This window comes from Montipora foliosa, chromosome 14, assembly GCF_036669935.1.
Source record: "Montipora foliosa isolate CH-2021 chromosome 14, ASM3666993v2, whole genome shotgun sequence".
NCBI classification, from domain to species: domain Eukaryota; kingdom Metazoa; phylum Cnidaria; class Anthozoa; order Scleractinia; family Acroporidae; genus Montipora; species Montipora foliosa.
In genome coordinates this window covers 17,809,560-17,819,160 of record NC_090882.1, presented here as the reverse complement: position 1 = coordinate 17,819,160, position 9,601 = coordinate 17,809,560, and the positions used below count along the sequence as shown (strand labels likewise).

General features: G+C 34.2%; 1 protein-coding gene across 1 annotated transcript; it reads right to left on the bottom strand.

Moving 5' to 3' along the window:
* Positions 1-7,461: 7,461 nt before the first annotated feature.
* On the bottom strand, positions 7,462-8,238 carry LOC137984477 (Krueppel-like factor 6; the record flags this gene model as incomplete). Its single annotated transcript, XM_068831648.1, is given in 2 exon segments — positions 7,462-8,091; positions 8,094-8,238. Coding segments are annotated over 2 exon segments (642 nt in total), but the record flags the coding sequence as incomplete, so codon positions are not given.
* Positions 8,239-9,601: the final 1,363 nt, after the last annotated feature.

Below are 9,601 nucleotides of genomic sequence, written 5' to 3'. Positions count from 1 at the left end.
CTGAGAAGTACACACTGTTGTTGATAACATCCTAAGACTGATTTTGCAACAATAATGGCATAATTTTCATAAATTGAAAAATAGACTGCAAAACTGCACTGATGGCAATTGGCTGCTGGCACACTACTATTATTACTCAAGTATCAGTGGATGCGTGTTAATTAAAAATCATTATTCATACAAAGGCAAGAAAATGATCTGATATTTTGTAAAAAGAAAAAAAATGGAGTGTCATACATCAGTATCATAGTAACTTACATGACACTTAATTTACATTTCAGCTGGCCAAGCATTTTGATTAGAAAAAGATGTTCAATTTAGAAAGAAACAAATTTTGCGATCAAAATGTTTTGACTGTAAGTCATTGTCACTCTACTATATCAATAAGACATAGTTGCATGTACAGACTGAAGATAATCAGAAATTTGCTTATGTTAAGAAGCTTTTTCACTGCACTGATTCACCTTGTTTAGAACCAGAAGTGATGCAATATTTTTTCAGCCTGTATCCTTACATTGTTTATTTCTACTGATTAAAATAATGTTCTCACTTGACAGTGGCATGCAGTAAAAGAAAACAATATTATTACAGATTAGGAAGGCATTGTAGGCATATAAAAACATTGATATTAGCTTCATTGCTTGCATAACAAAGAGCTGTTTATAGTACTTTGTTTATGATGGTGCAGATTAATTGCTGCTACGTGACTTTTTGCACAGCAACCAATTATTGTTGTTTGTGCTGATAATAATAATTACTGCCCCAAATTCACAAACAAAATTTATTTTCAAACAAATTTTACAAACATCATTAGAGACTGTCCTAGTTTCATGTCAAAAGAACTCATTTGATTGAGACTGATTAACTTCTGGGAATTGGACACTTTGAGTTTTATATCAGACTACAGTATTCTGTTCTTTTCAAATTTAAATTTAAAAAGCCAGAGTGTTATACCTGAATGCTCCCATTAAATTTATTGACAACATGATAATTAAAGTACCACATTAAGTAACCGAAACAAATGTCCATTTAGTTGTTTTGGATCCCTGGAGCATTAATCATTTAATGGAAGGAAAACCAAAATACAAAGGAAATTGTCTTATCTGATTCTTGGCTTATTGGAATACTAATGATTCTTTCTCCCAAAAAAAACATTGTAGAGCAAGTGCCTTTAATAACATACAGTAGTAATTAACATAGTCATGAGAAAGTTTGTAAAGTAATGTACATAGCAAAACATCTGAAGATAGTGATATAAAAGTGTAATCATTATTATATCTTAGGCTTCAATATCATTTGTGGTATGTGGCACCTTATTATCAATGAAATCATCAAATCGTTTGAAAAACAACCAATTGTGTTGCCGATGTAGGATTACCTGTTGACATTACACACAACACTAGGCATTAGGGAATAACCGTAACAATTTATTGTTGTTGTTGTAAAACCGTGGTTTCAATGGTAACGTTTTGAGATTTTGTATCCTAGCAGGGAAGAAAATTTAGATTGTCATTGTACAGCACAATGAACATAGCCACAGTAACGTTGAGCTTAGTAGCTTTCATCTGAATGGTATAAATAATGTAACACACACTGAACAAGAACTGCATAACAGGGTCATGTGTTCATAGCTGTTGACCACTATTGATTCCATAGATGTTCATTGTGCTTCCATTATTCCATTATAACAATAATTTATTATTATATTAGTTATGAGTAGCATTATTCTTATTTTTCCAGTGGCCTTTTGTAGTCTTCAACCCTTTGAGCCCTTCTACTAGTTATTAGGATCACCACAGCCTGCATATATCTGTTGTGGTTCAATTTTTCCTTTATAATTTTTATTTTTTTTATTCACCCAAATTCTAATAATTCAATATTTATTGTTGTACAAATCATGTGAATTTCCTTTGCAAGCATTCAATCAAGTGACTTGATTGTGGAAGTTTGATAGGTACAGTAAAGCACTCATCTCATTCATGTATCATAATACTATCCTTGAATGACCCTGTATTGACATTAAGGTTGCAAGTGTTGAGACTAATATTGAAAATTAAATCAAAAATTACATAACCCTAATCCTTCTATAATAATAGAAAATGTGCAATATAAATATTAAATATTATTATTATTTTTATCATTATTAGACAGAGCAAGTGGCTCTGACAAAGGGTTGCCACTCAATTTTTATAAATCCAAATATTCTCTGTGTACAGGATCATCATGCAACCCAGGGAACAGTTGCATATGCTTCCACAAGAAACTCTGCACTTTATCTAACATATAATTCACATACAAGGAATATTAATGAAGGTGCTAACTGCTGTGGAATAAATCCTAACTATTAATGTGTAAACAAATGGGCCATTTTACCAATACAGTTGTTTGCTCAGTGACCTAGCCTACATGTATGCATGTCTGCAAGGCTGCTGGTGACATTGTATTGATATAGACCTCACTGCTTTAATTGTGTTGTTGTAATTCTAATTAGTCTACATTAGCATTAGAAAAATACAAAGATTTGTATAAAACCAGGGTCACCGGCAGCCTCCATTCTCAGGCCAGGTAACATAGCTACAACTGGTCTGTTAGATGTTGGAAAATGATAAATGTTAAATGGGAGCACTTTGAAAATATCGAAAATACCGGTATTTTTGATTGTCAAATTTTTTAAATGTACGAAAGATGATGTAGTTGTAATTAGCATCCATGATTTGAACATTTCGTGATAAATTAAGCAAACAGTTTACATGCTTGCAAGTGTTTTGATGTCTTTACTACATTTACTATAGTCATTCCTGGACAATCGTTGGGTGTGCCAAATTGAATGAGATCCTCATTGTTAAATATCTGTCAATTAATCACGAAATAGTCATAAACGCTTTTATTTATGCGAAGAAATCCAAGGTAATTAACAACATGTCATGTGAATGTTACCAACGCCATCAGCCTGAAAATGTAGCATTTTAATGGTCCAAGGCTGCTGGACCGTTTGCTGCATAATTTTTAACCACAAACCCCTATTGTTAACTTGCTTTTTATTTCAGGAAGGAAATTAGTTTCATTATTCAATCCTCTGATGCTTAATTAATTAAATTTTGAAGGACTATCCGTTGCGAAATGTATTTTCTGTTTGTTATGCCCGGTTCCTTTAGAATTTAGTGTTATAAACTTTGCTTAGCCTTAGTTTGTGGTTGTGCGTGTGTGTGTGTTGCATGTTCTAGCAATGCCTGTAATTAATCTTTTTTGGAAATGCTATGTAACAGTGTAAATAAATAAATAAATAAATAAATAAACAGGAACAAAAAAACAAAAAAAAGTTTCATTGCATTGGAATTATTTTTGTCCCTATGATAAACTTGCTTAAAGCAAAACTGTGAAAAGAGGTTATGGTATATTTTAAATTTTAAGGCCTGTTTAAGGAAAATGTCTTTCCAAGTCACTTTATCTTTCCAAAACCTTATAAATAGTAAAATCCTATATTTTTTAGAATTTGTTTTATATATTAGTCCCTGTACATAATTTGTCACAGCCTCAGAAGCCATCAAACTGGGAAGATTATTATTAAAGCGCATATATTTTTAACATTTTGCTGGGACAAAATCATGTAAGGATTTTCCATTTGCCTTTTGTACAAGATCATTGAAATTAAAATAAATAAATAAATATATAAATTATGTATACATGAAATTTTAATTTCATTATGAATATTAAACTTCACTGAGATATGACCAGCCACTTTAATTTGTATTCATTTATACCCTCAATAATTCATCATTACAACAATTATTAGAAGATAATTTAAAATTATAATGAAGTGAGAGAGAAATAATAATTATTATTTTCAACTAAGCTTCTCATAAGGAGTAAGGGCAATGTCTGCTCTGATGTTAATAAATTGGCCTCAAATGGCTTAAAGGCTTCCTTCATCTTATTTAAAAGATTTCATGTTTTGACATGGGTAGCAGATAAGGAAATGCTGATATTTAATTAACAACTTTGATCATATCAACACAAAGATGTAAGATGTGTGTGGATAGTACTGGATAAGGTAAAATTTAATTTTAAAAGATTAAGGAAGTCTCAAGTTTATTAATTACGTGTCAGTTGAAATTAATAAGGTTCTCAGAAAAAAAAAAAAAAACATCAGTTATTTCTAATGACTGTTGGGTTTGATTATCGTTCAACAAAACTTTCATTCTTAAAATCTTAATGTTTGTCGCACACCCTACTGGAGTTTTAACATTAAATTGATATCATTTTCTTAATAACATGCTCTAATCAGGATACAACAATGACTTTAGATATGTTTTAATTCAAGCTGAGACAGAATTGAAACTAAACAGGAAATCAAAAGTACAGAGCAGCTGTGGGATTCATTAATTTAAAGGTGTTTTAACAGATTAACCTGATGAATTAATCAGTACTAGAGAGAGGACAAAGTAAGTTTAAGTAATTCCATAAATGCAAGTATATTGATAGTGTTATACTAATCTTTGTATACTGGATTATTTACAATGAAAGTAGTCCAGACAACTGAAAGTTAGGCATAGGTCTCCTTTGCTAGCCTCATTTACAAATTTTTAATGATGGTTAAACACTGAAGAAGCTAATTTTTTTTTCTCGGTACATAATTCTACATATTGCAAGTTCTTGTACTAAATTGTGTAATTTTGTTACTTTTCCTCTATGCATCATGAAAACATGTATCTTAGGTTTTCAGTGAATGGACCAATGTCAGGTCAACTCGGCTGTGATCTGAATCAACACAATTATTTAGGGGCCAATTTTTTTTACTTGTTTGCATAGGCTTGACTGTTAGGTATATACAGTGTATATACTTGGAAAGAAAGAAATATCATAAAAAACCCATGTTTACACAAATTAGTCCTTTGCAAGTAATGAAGTCTATGCTCTTTCTTCCAGACCATATTGCAACTTTAATAACAGTTTAGCTTGCACACTACACAGTGTTGTTCATTTTGATGTCTTGGAAGTTAATTTTGTAATGGAAACATAAGATTTAGGTATCTCAGACGGACTTGTGCCAACTCTATATTTTTTGCCATATGTTTCAGAATTAGGGGAAATTTTATGACATTTTAGGAGTCTGGCCATCATATCATGATCACACATCTTGTCAAAATCTTAAAATAACACTCTGCTCATCTCCCAGAGATACTATGACAAATCCTATTTGACTGCAATAATTGTGGCTCTGACCTCTTAATTAAGAAACAAAAAATCAATCAAGCAAAACAGAATATTAAATATCGTGGGAAATGTTTGTGTAAAATGATATGCAACTGTTTGTGCAGTGATGGGTCTGTGCGACCTGTTGATAACCTGACAGTGTGTGATCTTGCTTCCAACTGAGTAAAATAGAATGCATTTCACTGGAAAGCAACAAACCTAAAACCTTACCAGCCTGATTTATCATGAAATAATTGTGATAACAACTATTACCCTTTATCATTGATTACTCTTGGTATTTGGCCTTTTAAGGTACTTTCAAGAGTCTGTGCAAGAAATCTTGAATAGTAACATTTCTACTGCAAATAAAAAAAAAAGCCCTTGGATGTATGAAATAAGGATTTTGTTTACTTGCTTTAAATCAATTTTGCTTTTTAGATTGATGGCTAAAGGAAGCATGTAAGGCATCAAAATGTCTGGCTGTTGTGTAACTTAAAAGGAAGAACAATTACTTCAGAGTCTAAAGTAAACACATATGCGATAATAACTGGCCCAGACCTCATTATCAAAGAAATATTATTGTAATAAAGCTAGACAGTGCATTATTTTAACTGTGCACATGCAGTGTTCACTTTTCTAATTACTTAGAAGAGAGAAAAAGGTTTTTCGACAGATTGGAGACAATGTCAAATTTCTAAGTAACTCGGAAGATATCCAGTGAATAATTTGTTCTTTTTAACAGCAGACGTTTTCAAGCTTCTGCAAACCAAAAAATTAATTCGGTCATTCACTTAAAAATGCACTAGGTACATTAGATATTTTTCAAAACTTAGTTATTGCTAATGCAAAATAAAAAGCCTCTCATCCCTTGAAGCTCTTAGACGAGATGCATCACAGAAAAATAATCTAAAACTTGAAACCATTCCAGGTTTTGTTTGATAAAAATAAAAATTACACCATCGATGCTACTCGTAAAAGACATTAACTTAAAGTTTAATGATAAACCGATCCAGCTGCACCACATTTTCAATTAGTTACTTTGTTCTTCCAGTTGAAGAAAAATAATGGATCAAGCGAGAGTTGGAGATTGTGTGATTCCTTAAATATCTGTTATCGTTAAAATTAGTAGATCACGTTTCGTAGATCGATATCATTGTCGATTTCAGTCCACTGATTTTTCATGCTCGCAGTAATGTGCACAAATTCTAGTTATGAAAAATAAAGACATCTTCAGCTGTAGCATAAACGATTAGATAAATAACCGAGGCGCTTACAACGAGCGCCGTTTCGACTTTACCACAAAAGTATTGAATTCTAAGATCTGGACTTGGTCACAGACGCAGATAACACACTTCCCCACCGAAAGTAAACACGCAAAAAATTGATGTAAACAAATTTCTTGTCAAGGAAGCGTGAAACCCTTTAACCTGACCAATTAATGCTCTGCTATTATTAAAATGTACTGGCTTAAATTAAATTTATTATCAATGCAAGACGAGGTCTGTTTTTTAAAAAGAGTTAATAATAATGTAGCTTATACTTCTGTGTCCTTATTAATCCAACAAAACTGTGCTAAGGACAATATTTTGTCAGTTTTTGTAAACTGAAACAGAACTGAACGGCAGAGATGTGGAATGCTTTATCTAGTCAGTCTGTCAGATACATGCGATTTTCTTTCAATAAACAATGACCATGTACGAAATTTTTCTTCAAAAAAACATCTGGCTTCAGTTGTAACATTAATGAAGAGCAAATCGTCCCCTTTACTGTGTGAAAACATACTTGACAAAACCAAGAAGGTTCGTTTTTTTAATTTTAATATTTCTGTACACTAATTTTTTCTGTCCTCGGCATACACAATGCCAAATTTTACACATACATAACGAGATTTCTTGTGTTCGTCTTAAAGCCTGCAAAGGTAAATCTCCCATCTCAAATATGTTTACATCTGATTTTTCTCCAGGCTATTTGGATATTTTCAACGCACGTACATTAAACGATGTTTTTAGATCTCTTTATAACGCTTTATACGAGGATTTCATATGGAATTTAATAATACAAAATCCTTTAATTTATTCCCATCGGACAGAGTCCTTTTCTTCTAGGCTTTCATTTCCTCTCAGCTTTTATGCAAATGATTCTGCCTTTCTTGTCGTCCACACAAGGCCTGACCAAAAAGCTACTTTCCTCCCTCCTACGCCGATCATATTCAACTCTCTGCACATGAAACTGCAAAGAAAGCACATGTTGCTTGCTTGTATAACCGGGATTGTGGTACATCATAGACACAAGGGTTCACCTCGTGAATTATTGATACTAATTCAAACATGTTTGAATGAAAGGTAGCCCGATGAATTCCAAATTGCAATATTCATTCACCTACAATTATATTTTTCCCTAGCTACGCGTGTCTTTTCATATGTAAGGCTAAATGGTCCGACCTTGAAAAGCAGCGATCACAGTGAACACATTTGAACGGTTTTGCTCCTGTGTGTTTTCTATAATGTCGTGTAAGTTCATCCGAGCGAGCGAAACGCCAATTGCATCCATCCCAGGAACAACGGTACGGTTTTTCACCAGTATGAGTGCGTTGATGAGCTTTAAGATGAGAGCTTTTCGTATAAACTTTTCGGCATCCACTAAATTGGCAACGATGAACTCTTCTTTTACTCTCGGAGTCTTTGTCTTTTGGGCTAGCTGCCCTTGCATTTCCATTTGCGCCTTTCACGCGTGGAGAGCGCGAAGCTGGTCTGCCCGATCGCTGTTGGGAATTATTGTTGAACAGTTGCACTGGTGATTCTGGTGAGCTCGGTGGTGTTAGTGGTAAAACTGGCTTAGGAATTTTGCTAATATCTTCGCAACTTGCTTGAGTAGGTAATGTGATCTTCAGAGGCTTACTGGGAGATCCATAGATGGTTTAGTTTCCGTTGGAGTTTCTGGAAGGACGGTTGGCACAGAGGGAAATGTGGCAATTGAAGTGAAATCTATCGGTTTAATATCCCAATCGTCGCCAAATGGAAAATTTGTCTCGTCGAAAGGTTGCAATAAAATTCATTCCAAGGAGCAGGATTTGCTAAATTTGAGTCTTTGCTGTCCAGAGAAGATGGCTCTGGACAAAGATAACGATCCATTTCAAGCCTCGTCTGGGAAGAGAAAATAAATACATTGAGTTTGTGCGCGAAGAGTTGATTCCGAGCGCGAAAATGAAATACACAAGCAATACGAAAGGAAATAAACATGGCTGATTTACAAACCGAAACGCGGTTTGCGAATGACGATTAGCTTCCTGCCAGAGGTCTAATGTTTGAAAGGCCACATGCCTTGACCCAAAGCACAAAATGATAGCAAAACTCCAGCATAAAAACATGCAGACATACCTGGGCCCAATCGTCCTTCTAGAGAAGGAAGCGAGTAGAAAAAGCCAGTGTCGTGAACGGTTTTGCAGTTCGTGGAATATTGTGGCGCACGGTAGAGCAGAGTGGAGAATCCATGTTGTTTGCGTGTAGAGAGAGAGAGAAGTGAAAGTTGAGCGCCACGGATGACTGAAATGAAGGAATGTCAGGATAACACAACACTCCGCTTCTGTCAAACGCACTCGCCGACGCTCAAATTAGACGGAAAAATAATACAAGGGACCCTGGGTGCCTTAAAGTGCCGAGTGTAAAATTGTCTTTTCGACATGTGCACGATGATTTGGCAAGATGGTATTGAAATATAAACCAAATCAAATCGTTCGTTTTGTTCAAACAATGCATATTCAGATCAAAACAACAATAGAGTCTGACCAATCGACAAATCCACCAACAAAGGCCTTATAAGGCATAGACTATTTTTAAGACTAGGAAATGATATAAAAACTCAAAAGTCCTGGTAACGACACACTGGAACTGAAGTACTTGCAAATTTTGTTCTTTGAAAAAAAAGTTAATATGTAACGAGTGAAAGCTGTTTTCTGCCCACGCGTTTGCTTCTCCTTTCCACACCGACCACCATTCTTTTTATTGCAATCAACGAACCCAAAATTTTACCGAGGTTGACTTTCTAATGGTATCAAAGTGTATCTTCGAATTTGTCGGTTGTGTGACAAATAGTAGAATACATGATGTCAGATTTCCCACGATGAAAGAAGTGATCTCTGGCTGTTGTTTATTGCGTACGTATGCTAAGAAATTTTGAGAAAAATAACAACAAAAAAGACGTGAACGCAGGATATTGTCGCCAAGGAACGACAAAATCGTCATATTTCCTTTTGGTGTCGATTACTATGCGTGAACTTGTTACAATTTCACAAATGTTTACTGGTTTTCGGCGGTCGGCATTTAAAATAGCAAAGTGCAGAAACCGAAAACAAAACCAGCCAAATAGCGAGAATGAAACTCTTGTGTAACAAAGACACGACCTTTTGCTG